Source organism: Camellia sinensis, chromosome 11 (genome assembly GCF_055761805.1).
Source record: "Camellia sinensis isolate YWXY chromosome 11, ASM5576180v1, whole genome shotgun sequence".
Classification (NCBI taxonomy): Eukaryota; Viridiplantae; Streptophyta; class Magnoliopsida; order Ericales; family Theaceae; genus Camellia; species Camellia sinensis.
The window spans coordinates 37,663,888-37,683,776 of record NC_138971.1 but is presented as its reverse complement, the minus strand read 5'-3'; the positions used below and the strand labels follow the sequence as shown (position 1 = coordinate 37,683,776).

The 19,889-nt window shown below is 36.3% G+C and overlaps 2 protein-coding genes across 12 annotated transcripts in view; one reads left to right on the top strand and one right to left on the bottom strand.

The window, feature by feature from the left end:
• Window positions 1-14,581, top strand: part of LOC114269777 (IAA-alanine resistance protein 1-like) — a 40,281-nt gene extending 25,700 nt beyond the window's left edge. For 4 of the 11 annotated variants that reach the window (XM_082893738.1, XM_082893737.1, XM_082893736.1 and 1 more), the window contains 8 exons: window positions 1,291-1,413; window positions 5,777-6,039; window positions 7,025-7,095; window positions 7,483-7,561; window positions 7,763-7,870; window positions 13,765-13,866; window positions 13,973-14,017; window positions 14,122-14,581. In XM_082893738.1, the coding sequence (XP_082749864.1) occupies window positions 1,291-1,413; window positions 5,777-6,039; window positions 7,025-7,095; window positions 7,483-7,561; window positions 7,763-7,870; window positions 13,765-13,866; window positions 13,973-14,017; window positions 14,122-14,277 (947 nt within the window). In that variant the 3' untranslated portion in view covers window positions 14,278-14,581. Of the gene's footprint in view, window positions 1-1,290; window positions 1,414-5,776; window positions 6,040-7,024; window positions 7,096-7,482; window positions 7,562-7,762; window positions 7,871-9,099; window positions 9,154-13,764; window positions 13,867-13,972; window positions 14,045-14,121 lie in introns of those variants that run through there. The other 7 variants (XM_082893744.1, XM_082893743.1, XM_082893741.1 and 4 more) reach the window with 4 other exon arrangements.
• A 1,423-nt stretch (window positions 14,582-16,004) lies between these two features.
• Window positions 16,005-19,889, bottom strand: LOC145801911 (putative late blight resistance protein homolog R1A-10). The gene is made up of 2 exons (XM_082893734.1): window positions 17,698-19,889; window positions 16,005-16,278 (listed from the first exon to the last, which is right to left on the bottom strand). Exon 1 carries the CDS (start codon window positions 19,874-19,876, stop codon window positions 18,071-18,073), a length of 1,806 nt encoding a protein of 601 aa, XP_082749860.1. The 5' UTR covers window positions 19,877-19,889; the 3' UTR covers window positions 16,005-16,278; window positions 17,698-18,070.

Here is a 19,889-nt window from a genome sequence, read left to right as displayed (position 1 = left end):
ACCCTAACTCAAAATCCACATGCATTTCGAAAATCTCTACACAATCGTGTTTTCATGCAATAGGAAAATACCACATGTCTATCTATAGCAAAGTATTGAAAAGAAGCAAAGAATCTCTACCTTTATAAGAGAAGAGGAGAAAAAACCCAAAATTGACCTTGTTGGAATTTGATCTCCATTGGTCAAAAAGTAGCCCTCGAGATGCTCGTTATTTTGGTCCAAAGGACTAGTATCAAAATGTTGTTTGATTTTAATAAATCAAAGAAAATAAGAGGGATGGTGGGATGGTGGGTTTGTGTAGAGAGAAGGTCGAGCAAGGAAGAAAAGAAATTTTAGAGAGAGAAAGATGTGAGTTCAAAATTCAAATGAGGGAAAAATGAGTTCTAACTAAAAAATAGCTGAAAATGCAGATTTCGAGGCTGTCAAATGTGCTTAGTCGCACATGCAAAGCCTCGTTCTGCACCTGTGAGAATCCCCACCGCACGTGCGGTTTCACACATCACAAAATCTCCTTCAGCCCCCTTCCCCGCACATGCGGCCCCCTACTCTGCATGTGCGGCCTCATACCCTACACGTGCGGCCTCGTACCCTGCACGTGTGGCCCACCTAATTTAGCCCAAACCTCAAGGTGATTCCACGTCTCCGTTTTCCGTCCTTACGCCTGAGACTTGAAAATTTTAACTTGCCATGCCATAGGACACCCAGAACTCTGGAAACAAAACAAATGAATCCAAAATGAGAGTTCAAGTCGGGTTTGAGACCCGGGACATCACAGTTGTTTTGGTAGCTAATGAGGTGGTTGAGGAGTACACATTACAAACATGGAGAGGGTTATCTTTAAGGGTGATTTTGAAGAAATATATCATTATGTGGAGTTTTGTTTTGTTTTGTTTTTTTGTTTTTTTTTTTTCCGGTCATGCCAAAGAAATGATTTGGTGAGAGATGGAGAAAGTGGATCAAGGGTTGTTTGTCCACGTGTAATTTTTCTAGTAATATTGAAGAGTAAAGCATGTGATACTTTTTTACACTACTACGGGTATTAGGCATGATGATTGTTTATCTCTATTTTTATTTACTATAGAGGGTTTTGGGGAGGTTGGTTGTTTGGTCTTAGGAGGTGTGTTTAATGGAGAAGTTTGTGATAGGTTGGGATAGGATTTCAGTTTTTCACCTACAGTTTCCAGAAGATTCTATATTTTTCTTTTTTTAGATTTTCACCTACAGTTTGTAGCATGTTTTAATTGTTGCTGGTCATAATATGTTGTTTTACGATTATGTTATATTTTGCAGGTGGTGAACACTCCCATTCATACGATCATGATGTGGACCATGCTCATTTTGGACATGAGCATTCACATTCTCCTAAACATGCACATACCTTAAAAGATCTTTCTGTTGGTTTGTCCGTTTTGGGTAAGTTGAGAAACATGCGACGTGCATACACTATTTGTTAATCTCAGTCAGATGCTTCTTGTTTTACAATATATATGTATGCATTGTGCACATGGCACAATTATCTGTGTTATATATTCCTGTAATTTTGCCTCTAATAATGTACAGAAAAAATTTACTTTCTCATCTCTCAAATTTGAAAATTAATAATTCTGAATAATAAATAATTATTAATGGTTAGCAAAGTAATAAACAAATTATATATGCACATTTATTGTAACGACCCCAAAATGCATATCAGAAATTATCTTTATTTAATTATGGGTTAATGTGCTTTAATTTAATGATATCTGTTTGAATTGAGGAATTATCTGTTGAGCTATGACTTTAGAACTGAAATCGCCGACCTTCGTGGGTTCAAAAACCGAAATTGAATACATGGATATGCTGATGGGAATTTTTAGAACCATTTGGGAAAGTTAGTTGAAAATTTGATTTGTCTGATTCGTTAAAGTATGTTTGGGTGGTTAACTTTGCACTGCAAATTGAAGGTCTTGGAGGCTTCAGAAACCAAAATGGGATACATAATTATGATAAGTATAATTTTTAGTCATCTGTGAAGTTTAATTGAAAATTAATTTCGTCTGATTCGCTAAGTTGGGTTTGGTTGGCCATATAGATACATAGACTTGTTTATATATATTTTTGAGCCTTATATGTTGTATAGACTCAACCAAACACCAAAACCATCTCCTGGAAAAGAGAGAGAAGAAGAGAAAAGAGAGAGAAGGAGAGAGCTCACCTTAAAGCTTATAGATTTGAGAAATTGGAAGGGGAAATCAAGAAGATAGCTCAAAGTAAGTCTTAAATACCCTAAATCTTTCTTTAATTGGTTAGAATCAAACCTTAAAACAAAGTTTTCTATATGTATGGGAGTTAGGGTTTTGGGTTATGATCCCAACTTAACCAGTTTCATGAAATTGAAGAGGTAGTCATTGGATTTGACTAATTTAAGGGTTGATTCTTGTATTTTGGGTTGTTTTGAGTTAGGGTGTGGGTCACTACCTTTTCATCTTTGTTTTTTTGGCATGTTTTGAACTCACACATATATGTATGTATATGTTGTATATATTAAGATGAAGAAGATGAAGGAATTATGGAAATTAGAATTGTAAATGTCAAAGTAAAATGAGTTATGACCCATTTGAGTATAGGTTTCATGTTTGTCATGTTTATATGTTATGTTATGAAATGAATTTTGCTTGATTTGGGCCATATGAATACTTTTGAAAGCTTGAAATTATTGAAGTTTTGGACTGCTCAAACAGAGCCTATGACCGCACGTGCGGGGATCAGCCGCATGTGCGGGGCTCACAGCCGCACGTGCGGAAAACAGGGGAGGCCAAAGACTGCATATTGAAATAAAGGCACATGCGGGCTGCACGTGCAGCACACCTTCCCGCAGGTGCGGTGAGGGATTTCCGCACGTGCGGCTGAAGAGGGAAAAATTTGTTGGTTTCTTTTACCCTTCTCGACCCTCTGAATGTGTTAGAATGTCCATTTGATTCTTCTATAATGTTTATAATTGAACGGAACTTAACGAATCGAACAATAAGTGAAGAGGAAAGACTAAGGAAACAGTGAATAATTTATAAGTTGTGTGTGTGCGCCCCTTGTGTAGGTTGCTTGCTGGAAGAGACTCCTACACGGCCAAAGCACTATGAGTAATAATGGTGTAATGATATATATTTGTTCTTGTATTTCTGCTTACGAATTATCATACCTTGATTATACTTGGCACATTGGAATCATTGTGCTATGGTTTAGATATTTTTTTGATTGTGAATGGTATATCTGGATGAGTCGTACTAGGGTTCATGTATGTTTGTTGGATACAAATTACGTTTATTGTAATGGAGTACGTTATGCGAATTAAGTTTTGATGGAAAGAATTAAACAATGGCATTGATATGGACCTAAGGTCGTTTTGTTCTATTGATGGGCCTGAGGCCGTTATGATATGGATTACTTATGACTCATGGCCCAAGGCCACGGGAGGTGGAGACATGTCGATGTTCCATCTACCCTCCAATGTTCGGAATAGCTGTTGATATGTTGGGTCCGAGGCCGTTCTGTATTACATTAGGCCCGAGGCCGTTTTGTATTACATTGGGCTCGAGGCCGTTTTGTGAACATGATTACGATTAATGTTGTGAATGATGTAAAAGCGGAAGAGGATGTGTTAAGCTTCTTTTGAATCTAGCTTATTTACTTGATTCACTTCACTTTATTATTACTCATTGAGCTTCGCTCAGTCTGTATTTTATTTGTATGTAGGTGATCAATCTGGTGACCATCCTTAGGTCAGCCTCAGGAGTTTCTTTTGGGAACCTGCTAAGTCAAACCACCCAAAATGCGCCTCCGTGTTGAGGCTTTAACCTTGCATTGTTAGAATTTTGTATTTACTTAAGTTTATGTATATGTGTGTGATGTATATATGTATATATGTATATTAGTGTGTTTACACTGTTTTAATTATTTCAGTTATCATGTATACACAAGCTCAATGGACATTTCTATTTGATTTGCTTCTGCTTTAGGCCCCGATGTCATTTAAATATTTTGAAATTTTGTCATTGAGGCCTAAGTACAGGCCAGTCATGGCCTAAACTTTTAGGGGCAGGTTTGGGTCGTGACATTTATTGATAATCCAAATGTGTCACTGGAGTACATTGGACTGCATGAATGGTTCAAAAGCCTTGAACACACTGTTGATAATTAAAAGAGTATCACCTTAAGAATATGAAAAGGTTGACAGAGTAAATGCACAGTGAAATTGAGAAAAAGTGGCCCTAGTTGATATATGGGACTCAAGAAAAGTGATGTTAAGCATATGTTTATTTTATCATTAAGGGTAACCCTAAGGGGTTGGGCTGGTGGAAAGGCCTTGGGCCTTGGGGGTGTACTCACTTGAAGGTTCAGGGATTGAAACCTCTCTGGTGCTAACAATTCTTTGGGGCCATTAGACTGGGAGAAAACCTTTGAATTAATCGTGGTGCACTTGCGGGAAACTCCTTACCGAGGGACTGTGCACCCCTAGAGATTAGTTGGACTTTGATCCGAACAACCTGTACCAATCAAAATATATATATATATATATATATGTATATCATTAAGGGTAGTTTAGTCATTGTTAGCCTTTGGGGTTTTATTTAGTTTTCTTATATATATTTCTCTTGTAATCTTTCACTAATTAATTCAATAATACCATCGTTTAGGTTAAACCTAGTTTTCATGGTATCAGAGCCAGGTTTCGATCTTGGCACACATGTTAGCTTGTTGTTCAACTAAAATTATGGATCTTAATCAAATATGCAAACTATGATTCATCTAGCCAACCCCAAGTAGTTGGTGAAGATTTGTGTAGTTGAATTGATTTTATCAGTTTGTAAGTTTCTTTAACCTTAAGGTAGTAATATACTTAGAAGATGTTTGTGCATAAACCACTTGTTGAAGTGGTTGTGCATGAACCACTTGATGTTAAGGTGATTGCTTGTAAGCATCTTCTCAACTACTCGTCACTAAAATGGTTGTACTTGGCACTTGTTTGTCATTGAATGATTGCATGTAAGCCACTTGTCACTTGCTTGTTATTGAGAGGCTATGTGTAGCCACTTTTCACGTACTTGTCATTGAGCTTGTTGCCTGTGAGCCACTTTTAAACTAATTTCGAGTACTAGCCTTCTCCATAACCCATAAGCTAGTTAGTTTATATCAATTGAATTTTAAAGTTTTCATATTTCGGGAACCTAACAATGATTGCAAAAGATAGTGTTTTTACTCTATTTTTCTCAATGGCTCAATCTAATAAATTTTCACATAAAAAATTACTCTCTCCGTCCCAAAATATTAGTCTTTTTTGGGAAATCCAACTTTTTTTGGTAGTACAATTATTATATTTCAAAAAATTTTACTTTCCAAAACTACCCTTTGGTAGTACACTTATTACACTTTAAAAATATTAATGAATTTAAAAAAAGGGTAAAATAGGGAATTCATGTTATTTTAATGCTTGATTTTTGAAAACGGACTAATATTTTAGGACAACAAAAAATGGAATAAGAGACTAATATTTTGGGACGGGAGGGAGTATCAAATAAGTGAATGAAGGTTATTCAAATTCAAGAGGGCATTGAGACAGCAATTTAATGAATTATTGCATTTCAATTTTAAAATATGGCTTCATGAAGTGTAATATTTTTCATTCACTTTCCTAACGATTTATGTTTTTTGGTATTGTTTCTTAATATGATTTTCATCAAGCACTTTGCAGATTGGATTTGCTACAACCTGAACTTTTATATTGATATTTTTCTCGTTGCAGCTGGAATTGTACTCTTTCTTCTTGTAGAGAAAATTGTGAGGTATGTTGAAGAGAATTCTGAAGGAGCCAATGTGTGGAACCATACTCACCACCACCATCATCATAAGAACAGTAAAATGTTGAAGGATGACAATGACGATGATGACAAGATTCAGCAGCAGTCTCTCAATGAAAAGAATGAATGTATATCAGAAATATCATCTCAAGGGAAGGTTTTAGATGGAGGGTCTGAAAAGAAAAATCAGCCTGAATCTCTTCGGAAGGTAAGATGAGTTACAATATTGTGATTTTTCCTGGCAGGTTATGATCAACTTTGAACTAGGTTGGTTTCTGGGCATTTCTTCATATGTGGACCGAGAATTATAGTCAGGCAGCAGCTGGGCGGGCTAGACTGGAATTGTTTTTGTTTTTTTTAGAGAGTTGTCTCTAGCCACAAATGTATACAAACACTTGCGACATATATCGATCTCTGATCTGTATCTGTTACATGCAAAAGGGATTGTTTCTTCTTCATTCAGAATAATTTTTCCACAGTTCCTAATATCCTTGTGATAGAAAATTCTAATAGCATGAAATGAAATATGGTTTGCTGCTTTTCTTATTTTTAATTTTAGTTTTCTGTTTGTTAAAGATAAAAAATAATGATTCAGACCTCGATAAGTTACAAAGTAGTGGCAAAAAAAAGTTGAGAACATAACACATTGAGAAACAAATGTAAATATCTAGTTGGATTGTTGTGCTAGTGCACAACAATTTCATATCAAACATGTTTTGTTGACTGAAATGCTATAACATTTGATGAAGTATCTTATTTCATGGATACATAATCCATTATCCAATCTTACCTTTTGGTTTGAGGAACCTGAATGGGAACATGGTGTCACACGATTCGGATGTGTTGGGTAGTTCAAATCATGAGGGTGGTTCTCTTTTGACCAGAATATAACAATGTATTAATATTATTAAAATGCAAACAATTTTCATTAGACTCATCTATTTATTCATGGATTTATTACCCTTTCAAGTATTTGGGAATGGTTAGCATTCCTTATATTTGAACAAAACTTTATCCTGTAAATTGCCTGGGCATTCAAGACGCCCACTAGCTTACTTGGTAAGAAAAGTGGTAATAATATCAAATGCTTGAATTCAAGGTTCCAATAAAGCTAGGACTGTCTTCATTATTATTAAAATTATTACTGTGACTTGATTGTTATTGAAACTTACCTTTGATCGTCACTTTTGCAGAGAAAAACTGGCAGTGGTGCTGGAGAAGGTAACATTTCAGATGCTCCAAATGGCTCCACTGACCATATAAAGGCCTCGTTTGGGAAGTGGCTATTTTAGTAGGCTATTTGGCTTTTTGGCTATTTTAGTAGGCTATTTTAGTTTTTGTATTTAGGAAGATGAGATGGATTTTATTTGAGTTGTTGTATTAAAAAATGTGTTGAAATGATATTTGAAATTAAAATGACAAATTTGTCCCTAAAAAAATATTTTTTTAAATTGCTATGAAGGGGTAAAATCGTAAAATGTTCATTGATGGAACATTTTCTCTAGCTGACAGTGTAGGCTGCCTACACTGCCGGCTGTGCAGTCCTATTTTTTTTTTTTTTTTTTGAAAAAGCTTGCAAAAGTGGCTTTTTGGCTAAAAATTTTTTTTAGGCTATAATAGCCTCTTTAGGCACTTCCCAAACAGCGCCAAAATCCGTGGTCGAAAAAGAACCTTCTCATTCTCCATCAAATCTTGTGTTTGGTTACCTTAACCTCTTCTCCGATGGTGTAGTATGTTTTATTTTTATTTTTTATTATTATTAAATTAAAATGTCAATGGTAATGTTGTTTCTTTATGATTGGTGTTACTGTCCGTGAAGATAGATTAATGGATGTGAGGGTTTTACAATTCTATAGGGAAAATTTTTACAATTTTAATTGATATATTTGACTGAAAACTGAAGCATTCAAATTTAACGTGTAACATTTCAGCACAATTTTACTGATGGGATGGCTTTGGGAAGTGCTTTCCTTCTTTATGGATCAGTTGGTGGGTGGTCGAGAAATCTGTTTCTGCTTGCACATGAGCTTCCTCAAGAGGTCCGCTTTCTTCCTATTGTTCCTTCATTTTGAATGGAGATTTTAATAAAGAGTAATGACTATCTAATTTTATGTCATAATATTGATATCAATTTCATAATAATAAGCTATTTTAGCAAGTTGATTCAAAAGATTCAGAAGGGATCTTCATGCTGTACATGGTTGTATTTGCTTATTATAAGTGCATATATATCAGTTAATTTTGTGTTGTCACCAAGGTTCTGAAAAGCAGTTGCGGTCGCCGTAATGGTGGCGGTGGCGCGGTTGCGGGGTGTAAAGGCCGTTGTGTAACAGTTGCAGTAACCGGAACCATAAATTTTTTTATTTTTCACAGAATTGGAAAAAAACTTATCAATACGCATATTTTTTTTCCATAATCATATTTATTGGGTTAAAAATAAATATTGATCAATTTTTGTAAATTTTTAAGTATGATCCAATATATTTCATATTTTTAAATCACTATAAACTGAGGTTTTTACATTTTATTTTAATAATTAATGACTTTATATTATACAAAAAATCAATCACTAACTATTATATATAAGATAAACAATGACAAAAGTAAGAGAATAAATAAGAACCTAAATATATATATATATATATACATATTTTAACCAAGCTAAATAGATAATGACCACACTTATTACTATTATTATTATTATTTTCAAACAATATATAAATAGACACACACAAACAAAATGGTTGAGTGATAGCAGCTGAATAGAATTGCATAGGTCTTACAGCTTCAACAAATCAATAACATGTTCTTCATCTTCCCTCTTCTCTCTCTCCATCTCTTGCTCCTCCATTTTCTCTCTTTATCTTCCCTCTTCCCTCTATCCCTCTTCCCTCATTTTTAGCTTTTTTGTGTGTGTTTTTTCGAAAGAAACAGTTTGGAACTGTTACATAACGGTGCGTAACAGGCTGTTACGGTACCGTTACGACCGCTACGGCAGCCGCTGCGGCTGACACATTTGCGAATCTCAATCACACTGCAAAAGCGGCCGTAACGGTTGGCGGTAACCGCCAAAACCGTTACGTAACAGTTGCGGCCGCTTTTTAAAACCTTGGTTGTCACTTAATTGTTTTCCCTACTAAAATTCTTCACTCTTGACCGGGCTTTAGAAGGATCCAAGCATATGTAAGGTGCCTTGTTCTGTTTCCTATAAGAACGTGTGAGCTGATGGGTTATTTTACTCCATAACTAACTGCATATATTCTGCTAGGCTTGATACTTAAACCCTCTGCATGGCAGCATCTGCTAAAATTCTAAACTACAGGTAAAAGTGCAAAATGAATTGGATCTATTAGATGAACGCCATTTCTGGTTCTTTTCTTATGATAAATGTAATTGACACTGTTTCGAGGGCTAATCATGCCAGTACTTTCTATATTTTATCCCTTGTGTCATTTTGGTCATTGTAATTTCAATTAACTCGATTTTGCCTCTTAATTTTAAATTGTATTAATTAAGTCCAATCGAAAATGGTTGTTACAGTTTTTGACACAACCAAATTTCAGGGGCATAATGGTCAATTCAGCTGTTTATCTCTCTACCCTCTACAATTATTGTTTCTTTCTCCCCAACCACCCAGTGCAAACCATCACCACCTTCAATCATCGACATTGGCTATTAACAGTGGCTATTGACACCATTCACCACCTTCTTTCATCACTGCTGGCAATCACCAGCATCCACCATCTTCCACCCTCCCAAACCACCACTTCTGCCTCCCGAACCCTCTTCCACTCAACCCACTTCACTGTCATTGCCACCAATTACCATCAACTAGCCACAATCAACCATCACTAAACCGCCTTTTTGCCATCCCGTCCAAACCTTTTTCTACCAGCCCAAAACCCAACCCATCAACATCATCCAACAATCATCAACAAGGGGAAACAAAAAAAAAAAAAAAAAAAAAAATTCATTTAGCAATCTCAACCCCCTCCACTGTCATCTCCATTAGCCATCAACTAAAAAGTACGGACACTTCTAAGAAGGTGATGTATCCGTGTCGTGTTCGTATCGGACACGGATATTCTTTGGACACTTCCCTGACACGTGTCCGACACTCTTCAAAACGTGTCCTATTTTTTAATTTTTTTTAAAGAGCTAGACATTTGGAGAACACGCGTGTCTATCGCTTAAATACACGTGTCTATGGATTAGACACAGGTAAAACTAATTATAAGTTTGAACAGAACAACTTAATATAAATTTATAGAAATTAGTGTCATATTGCATTTTGTATTATCTTTGAATGATATATTCATATATATAACATGTAACAAATATGTAATTATATATTTAATTTTTTTTAAAGAGCTGGACATTTGGATAACACGCGTGTCTATCGCTTAAATACACGTGTCTATGGATTAGACACAGGTAAAACTAATTATAAGTTTGAACAGAACAACTTAATATAAATTTATAGAAATTAGTGTCATATTGCATTTTGTATTATCTTTGAATGATATATTCATATATATAACATATAATAAATATGTAATTATATATTTTATACGTGTCCCCCACGTGTCGTGTCTTGCATTTTTTGAAAATTGGCGTGTTGGCGTGTTCATGTCGTCTTGCATAAGTCCAATCGAAAACGGTCGTTGCAATTTTTTACAGAACCAATTTTCAAGGGCATAATGGTCAATTCAGCTGTTTATCTGTCTACCCTCCACAATTATTGTTTCTTTCTCCCCATCAACCCAGTGCACACCATCACCACCTTCCATCATCAACATCGGCTATTAATAGTGGCTATCAACACCATGCACCACCTTTCATCACTGCTGGCAATCACCAGCATCCACCATCTTCCACCCTCCTAAACTGCCACTTCTGTCACCCAAACCCATTGCCACGAACTACCATCAACCAGCCACAATCCACCATGACTAAAACGCCCTTTTTGCCACCAAACCTTCTTCTACCAGCCTGAAACCCAACCCATCAACATCATCCAACAATCACCAGCAAGGGGAAAAAAAAAATCATTTAGCAATCTCAACTCCCTCCACTGTCATCTGCATTAGCCATCAACTAAGAAGCATATACACTTCTAAGAAAGTGACGTATCCGTGTCGGACATCAATACTCTTTGGACACTTACTCGACACGTGTCAACACTCTTCAAAGCGTGTCCTATTTTTTAATTTTTTTTAAAGACCCTAACACTCTTTGGACACTTAGAGAACACACTTGTCTGTCACCTAAATACACGTGTCTATCGATTAGACACAGGTAAAACTAATTATAAGCTTGAACAAAACAACTTAAGGTACATTAATAAAACAAAAATCATATAAATTTATAAAAATTAGTGTCATATTGCATTTTGTATTATTTTTGAATGATATATTCATATATATATAACATATAATAAATATATAATTATATATTTTATGCGTGTCCCCCACGTGTCGTGTTTTGCATTTTTTGAAAATTGGTATGTCGGCGTGTTTGTGTCGTGTCGCTTAAGTCCAATCTAAAACGGTCGTTACAATTTTTGACAGAACCAATTTTCAGGGGCATAATCGTCAATTTAACTGTTTATCTCTCTACCCTCTACAGTTATTGTTCCTTTCTCCCCAACAACCCAGTGCAAACCATCACCACCTTCCATCAACATCGGCTATTAATAGTGGCTATCAACACCATGCACCGCCTTCTTTCATCACTGCTCTGCTGGCAATCACCAGCATCCACCATCTTCCACCCTCCCAAACCACCACTTCTGACACCCAAACCCTCTTCCACTCAACCCACTTCACTGTCATTGCCACCAACTACCATCAACCAACCCCAATCAACCATCACTAAAACTACCTTTTTGCCATCCAAACCTTCTTCTACCAGCCTGAAACACAACCCATCAATATCATCCAACAATCATCAGCAAGGAAAAAAGATAAATAATCATTTAGCAATCTCAACCCCCTCCACTGCCATCTCCATTAGCCATCAGCAACCCTCCCAACCACCAGCAACCCCCCTTCCACTACCCCATTACTGTGAAGCACCTTATCTGCCAAATCACCCCCTCTCAACCACCACCAAGGCCTCCTTTTAGCAAACCACCTCCTTTTGTCAAATTAATTTTACCCTCCATAAATCAAGAAAAAAGAAAAGTAGGAAGATAGATAGGAAGGAGGGGGAAGAGAAGATAGGTATGAGAGGAAGGAGATCGATTGAGATTGCCTTTGATATCATCATTGAAGATCTTCGCCTCTGCCAGAATGAGAGATTGCCACCTCTTCGTCACGGCGTGCTCCTCCTTTGTTGCGCGGCCATCCTCAACCCCTTGTTCTCCATTGCTTGAAGCCCTTCTCCTTCCCTAACCCCACCAGCTGCCTCCTTTGTCTCTCTCTCTCTCTCTCTCTATATATATATATATATAAAATATTAGTTTTGAATTAGTTAACTAAGTGTAATGGGTGCCTCTAAATGCACCCCATTATACCCCTAAATGAAATTATCAAAAAGCCCTAAACTTTACCACAATCTTCTACCCTGGCTAGTTGGCACCACTAGCAACTCTAACAGCCACCGGCCCCCCTTTACCACCGTCTCCAATTCTCACCCTGCAGCCCCTCCCCACCCCACTCTGGCAATCCCTCATCCCTTTTCCCCACCCAGACTTCTACCTCTCCACTCTCCTCACCCAGATGTTACTGCCGCTGTTGCTAGCCACTCACCCCAAAACCCTCCCCCCGGCCTTGCTCTCTTCCCCCTCATTTGAGACTGTAGCTCATGATTCGGACAACTAATGTCGAACAAATTGTGATGGTTAGGATACCATCGAATAATTGGTGGTGGTTAGGATGCAGATCTTGGTTCAATGATCTGGGGAGATCACAAGTGGCCATAGTGGTTATGACGGGTGGTGGGGAGGGAAATCGAGAGGGGAGGTAGGGAAGGGATAAATCATTGGATTTGGGCGGAGGGAGAAGGGGAAGATCGCGAGTGGGGAGTTGGGAGAAAGGGAGATCATGATTGGGGAGGTGGGGTTTAGGGTAGCAGTTTGACGGGGAAGGAAGGGGAGGTAGCGTCGGGCTGCAAGGAAGGAAGGGGAGGCAGCTGTGTGCTGCCGGAAAGGTGCTGTCAGAGATGATGGGGCGGTGGTGGTGGTGGCGACGGAGGTGGAGGGGTTGGAATGGATGGGGATAAAGTTGGTGTTAATTGGGGTGCTCAGAGAAAAAGAACAAAACTGAATTCAGAGATTAGGGTGCTTAAAGAAATGGGATGGCCAACAACAAATTTAGGGTGCATTTATAGGCACCCAAGTGTAATTCACTAAGCTGGATGGGTTATGGGCGAATAGACTATTTTACCCTTGAAACATGATATGTGTGCCATTCTCGTGTGACACACAACTTGAAAGAAAGGAGACAAATCGAGTGAATTGAAATTACAAGATCAAAATGACACCAGGGGTAAAGTATATGGACTATTGGTGTAATTTTTCCTTGTTTTTATGTGTACATGACAAGTGCAAAATGAACTGGACTTGGTACATTTTGTGTGGAGTTTCTGATCTTTACCTAGGACATTCATAGTGTGATTAGCATGATATTGGAGACCTCATATTCATCAACATGTTAACATAATTTATCTAAATAGCGAATATTTGATCTAAAATTTTGTTGACATTTTTGTTGTGTGTCATTAAAGATTTGCCATGTTGGTGTAGTTGTGTTTTGTCCTTATGAAGACCACATTAGAATTTAATCATATTTTGGGCAACACTAAATCTTATATTGTATTTCATCAAGTTTTTTTTTTTTTTTTTTTTTTTTTTTTTTTTTTTTTTTCATTTTTTTAGTTAAAAATGTAATTTCTTTTGGAGCTATATCTCTTATTAAACCTGCTTGTGCAGATAGGAGATTTTGGAATCTTGGTAAGATCTGGTTTCAGTGTCTCAAAAGCTCTTTTCTTCAATTTTCTCTCAGCACTAGTGGCACTAGCAGGAACAACATTGGTTAGTATTGTCTTAGTATGACAAGTTGAATCCTCCCCCATTTTTTTTAGTCGTCCCAAAATAATTGAAGAATTAATAAACACATTTTATGGTTATTGCCACACAGGCTTTAGTCATGGGCCAAGATCCAGGTCAATCATCTTTGATTGAGGTAAAGAATCTTCAACAAATGATCTGAGTAAGTTCATTTTGGCACTGAGGGTATCATATGTTTTAGTAATAATCCAATCATGTTTTTGTTGTTTTTGTTTTCAGGGATTCACGGCAGGTGGGTTTGTGTACATTGCAGTTGCCGGAGTGCTGGCAGAAATGAACAATGGCAGCAGTTTAGCAATAAAAAGTACAGCACTCCAGTTAACCTCACTGATATCTGGAATGGCAGTTGCGATTTGTATATCCCTTGTTGAATGAATTTAAAGCAGCATCAAATCTGTGTTTAAATTTGTAGTTTCAAAGATCAATGTAATTTAAGTTGCCAATCGACTACTATCAGGGTCGGTATCAATTTTTGTTATTTTGTACTGAGTTATGTACTTTTAGTAATAGAAAGATAGAAATTAAAGTATTAATTTGCTCATGGCACCAACCTATGCCATGCACCTTACTTTGGAGTAAACTTGGGCCCATATAAACATTGTACTGTTTAGCCACACATCTGTTTTTGACACACAGGATGGGTATAGAATATAGTTTTATGCCATGGTTTCAGTCAAAATGTCTTTTTAGGTTTTCTTATGTCTAATTGTGACTTTGAAACTAATATGCTAGTAGTTGTGTTGGCGGTGGTGGTGAGATGGTGGTACTATGTAAGCATTGGTAAGATTTTCTCTACAACGCTTTTGTTTTTTTTATTTCTCAAGTAGAAAGTGTTTTCAGCTTAAATAAGCTCAATGGAAAATATTTTTCATGTTTTAAAACTAAATAATGTCTGCCATCTAAACAAGTATAACTGAAAATGAATCGTTCACATTGACTACGTTGTGCTATACAGAAAGTGTGTATAATTTTTTCTATTTATATACTCATTTCTTCAATGGCCATTTTCCTCGTCTGCAAAATCTGTCTAAACTGGTAGGATATCAAAGACAACATATCCACATAAATATCAGAATTATTTCAGGAACTTTGATTGCTGGAATTGCTTTCCATAGCCTCAACAAACTGTTTTCCTTCGTAGCTCCAACCATAACCTCATATCCTCAACTCAACAAATATTATACTCACTTTTCACTGAAAACTGCCGAGTCCAATCGTCTCTTGTATTCTTAGTTCAGGTAGATATGCTCACAATGACATCAGGTAGTATATTGCACAACATTTTCGTAATTGAGATAGGTATGCCCACAATGATATCAGGTAGTTTATAGAACGGCATTGCAAAGTGTGGGTAAAAAGTGTACACAGCCGACTCAAATAACACCTTCCTTGCAAAAGATAAACATTTCTCTTTCTATCCTGCATGCCTCTATTTAACCCCATCTGCGACAAATTTAAAGAGCTCCATCTTGGACCCACCCATATGCGAAGGCAAACCCAAGTATCTTTGAACATAGTTGACAAACCTTCAATACAAATCAAAAAGAGAAACAGTGATAACAAATTCCCTTGTCGGAACAATAAACCAAGGTTTGTGCCCGTTAATCAGCAAGGAATGAAATACAATAGAGACAAATTACATAATCAACCGGATCCATTGCGTTGCAAATCCCAACTTGATCATAATAGCCACCAGAAGGCCATTCAACTTTATCATAGGCCTAGCTCATGTCAAGCATAACAGCCATAGAACAATTTTTACAATACCTCTGATTTTCAGATAGTGCTTGATCTCTTGGGATAATAGAACCTCTCATTTTTCTATTTGTGTATCATTACTATTTGTCAATCATGATCATGATGATGAAAATTATGTTTTTAAAGGGACCACACTATGCCACATCATTCTATACAAAAAAATTCTACAATTTTTCTATCTGCATATCACTACTCAAAACTATTAATGCATGGTGAATAAGTGGTGCATCATGTATGCAAAGTATATAAAAAATGAAGGATATATTGTCAACTCAAATGCCCTGTCCCTCCCAGTTGAAGTGGCTGACCATACCAAACACCTACATCTGCTTAAACCATGTAAATTTGGAGTCACAAATTCTACTCCTATTTTACATTTTGACAGTAAACAAGTTATGGAATAATACTCCAACAATTTGCTCACAAATAGAAGTTATATATTACAGATAAGCACTCACAAACAGCTATATTACATACAAGCACACTTAACTAACAATTTCTAGTACAATCAAACACTCAATCTCTAATTGGTATATTTTCTCTGATAGCACCTTTGAAAACACAATTTCTGTTTGATTCAGAACAAAGGAGGGAAGCCATGGCAAGACAATCTTCATCCTGAAACATATATCAAATTGGTTTTACATTTTTAGCCAAAGGTAAACAAGCTACTAGCATAAATTAATAGCTAGTTTTTAAAGATTAATGTTTTGCATTATACAATTACATTGGGGTTTCTCAACATTCTTTAGCTTTTGTGTAACTCACTACTAATAATTTTAAAAAATATATTTTTCACAAACGTATCATAATTGTACCCGTATTATATTTTTTTAGATTTTGTTGTATTGTCATATCTGTATTGTATTATATATGTATCTCATATCAGTATCCATGCTTCCTAGCCTAGGAGGAGGGCAACTCTGTATAAAAGCAGGCACCCCCATGTGTGAGAGGTACATGAATTTGTGTTAATTTGAGGTATTGTTACTCTGTCGAAATATCTTGAGATATTAGTTTACTGACTTTATCATCAAGGTGCCCGAGCAACCAGGTTAGTCTTTCTTCTAATTGTGCAGACATAGATCTAGGCAGCGTGTTCTACAGCTGTGTTTCCAAAATTCCAAAAGAAATATCAGAGTATTGGTTGTGTGGTCAAATTTTAGCATACACTCCATACATTTTATTTTTTGATAATTTTTTTATTTCCTTTTTCAAGATCCTTAACTTTTGGGGGGAATTACATGCAGGTGGGAGAAGAGGAAAAAAATTACAAACACACAGGGGTGCAAGTGTGTCTGTGATGGGGTGCAAATGAAAGGTTGTGAGGCCTCCATGTATTGGTAATTTCTTTCCCCTTCTCTCACCTATACGTAGTTTCCCCTAATTTTTTTCCATACTTGACCATATTGATATTGTTATCTAATACTTACATATCACATATACCAAAAATGCTTACAAAAATTTAAAAAATAAAAAAAAAAATATGAAAAAAAATAAAATGCTATATGCTATATGCTCAATTAAATTAAAAAATAAAAAATGAAAATGAAGTGAAAGAAACTATTTTTATGTAATTGTAAATTAGAAATTTTAGTTATATCGTTCGAGAAAATCTAGTTCGAGAAAATCAAATATAAAAGTATATATATTTATCTTGTGCGCTAAACACAATTTTTATAATTCATTCAATTTTTTTGGATCTAAAATGTTACTGATACACATAATGACATACATATCTATTAGTTAATACTTACAATAAAATATGAATAATAACAATTAAAACACGATTTCAGTGCAATTCAAATGAAAACAACTCATTCACATAATTTTAACTATTTTTTTCTTTTAAAATTTAAAATTATTACTTTAATTTTTAAGATAATTTTTTTACTATTTATTTAAGACGGTACAGTTTTATGCTAGGTTATATATACACAAGATAGATTTCTTTTATTTGATGTAGGGTTGAATCCAAAATGAGAAATATGACAGAGAAAAGAAAAGATTAAACATAAATATAAAAAAAGAACATACCTTTGCAAGCTGTATCATTACAATTTTGACTCAAAGGGCCAGCGTAGATTTCCTAATCAGCACTTTGAGCCAATTATGTCCAATGCTCTCTTGCTCTTCCTTAATTTTCCTGACAGATTCCACAACAGTGGAACGACAATAGTTTACCTCAATCATCTGCAGAGTGAGTATATCCCCCAAACTAGATGGTATTTCCTCGAGAGATATACACCCGTCCAGCAACAAGTGTTGAAGGCTTGGAAAGTGACTAGAGCAGGTGATCCTTTGCTTAACACTGTAGTCCTTCAGTTTCAAGAATTTGAGTCGAGGAAACCCACCATCAGTTGTTGCCCATTGCCGTCCCCAACCAGCACTATTTTCTAATTTGAGAAGCTCAAGGTTGGGTAACAACATCCCAAGGATTGAAATATCCTCCCACTCTATATTTGTATATTTCAAGGTTAGCCTTTACATTTGTAGGAAACGTGACCTCTCGGAAATTGGTTGGGTACAAGAACTTATTCAGTAGCTTCAAAGTCTCAAGGTGTCTTAAAAATTCTAGATTAAGAAACATCAAATTCCCTGAATCTGACAACAGATGTCCACAAAGTCCCAGCTTTGTAAGAAAAGGAGTTCTTGCCAATAAATCCTGAACATGTCCACAGGGGTTTATGTTTGCGATGGTTCGTAGGTTTTCTAATATAGAGGGATGGTTGTGATTTGTTACTGCTTCTTCAGAACATAAAGACCCATCATATTTTGCTCCTCCTTTAGCATAAAGATGCCTCAATTTTGTAATATTCCAAACATTACATGGCAGAATAACTTCACTCCTTTTTGTAGAAATAATAATAAGTGTTTCCAGGTTTGAGAGATTGGATATTGATGGTGGTAATTCACAGGAGTATTTCAAATTAATTGCCAAATACCTCAAATTAAAAAGTTGTGTTAATTCTCTTGGAAAGAAGGCATTGTTATAGCATATTTCCAACACTCTAAGAAGTTTGAAGGTACAACAAATAAACGAGCACATATCACCAAACGAATTGTCGTCATAACCAATTATTTTCTCAAACTCATGACTGAACCACAATAATGACTGAAGAACTGTTGGGGCATAAGACTGTAAGAAAATATGATCAAATCTTGGTCCGAAGTAAGAAAGGATGCACAGGCGGCGTTGGTTATTTGTTTCATAATTACTTGAAGAAGAAGGAGAAGCGTCTTTACAATTGCGAGTCCACTGTAGGAAATTAATTTCCCTGGTTTTATTCAAGCATAAATCACGCAACAAATCATGCATACGACATGCTTTAATTCGACCATCAAACCTTTTTTGAGCAACAATTACCAGACTTCTCTGAATTAGATCCATTAAGTAATCCTCTGCTACTTCCTCCAAGCTTCTCTGCCCAATTTTTTGTATAAACCCCTCAGCTAGCCACAAACAAATTAATTTCTGCACCGGGATTTCTTGGTCTTCTAGAAATGCTCCTAAATAGAGAAAGCATGGTTTCAAGTGGCGAGGCAAGTGATTGTAACTCAGTGCTAGTGTGTCCAAGTACTGGTTTGGATCACTAACAATGTATGAGCTTACACTTTGGGCAACTTGTATCCACGACTCTTGTGTCTTGATGTTCTTTGCAAGAAGTCCTGCTATTATAACAATTGCAAGTGGAAGCCCTTCACATTTTTTCATTATTTGCTTCCCAATTTCAATCAGTTTTGGAGGGCAACTTTCATTTTGAAACACCTTCCGTTGTAATAACTCCCAACTCTCTTCTTCAGTGAGAAAACGTAGACAACGAGGATGGCAATCAGGTGAGGCATGCATAGACAACTCTTTGAGCCGACTAGTGAACATAACTCTACTTCCATTGTTGTCATTGGGGAAATACATTTTAAGATCGTCCCAGGCACCAACATCCCATAAATCATCAATGACAATGAGATATCTCTTGCCTTTTAATTGCTTGTACAACTTTTCGCCTAGCTGCTCATCGGTCATGTTTTTAATTTCATCGGTAAAGATGACATTAAAAGAACGTAAAATGTCCAACAACATATCTGTTTTCCTGGGTAATTGAGAAGCATAGGTCCATGCACGAATATGAAAGTAGTATGCGATATAAGGATCATTGTACAGTTTTGTGGCTAAAGTAGTCTTACCGAGTCCAGGCATCCCAAAAATTGATATCATTTGTAGCTGCTGC

Excerpts from the sequence above, each read along its gene's own strand:
- LOC145801911 (XM_082893734.1), bottom strand. The coding sequence starts at position 19,876 with ATGATATCAATTTTTGGGATGCCTGGACTCGGTAAGACTACTTTAGCC.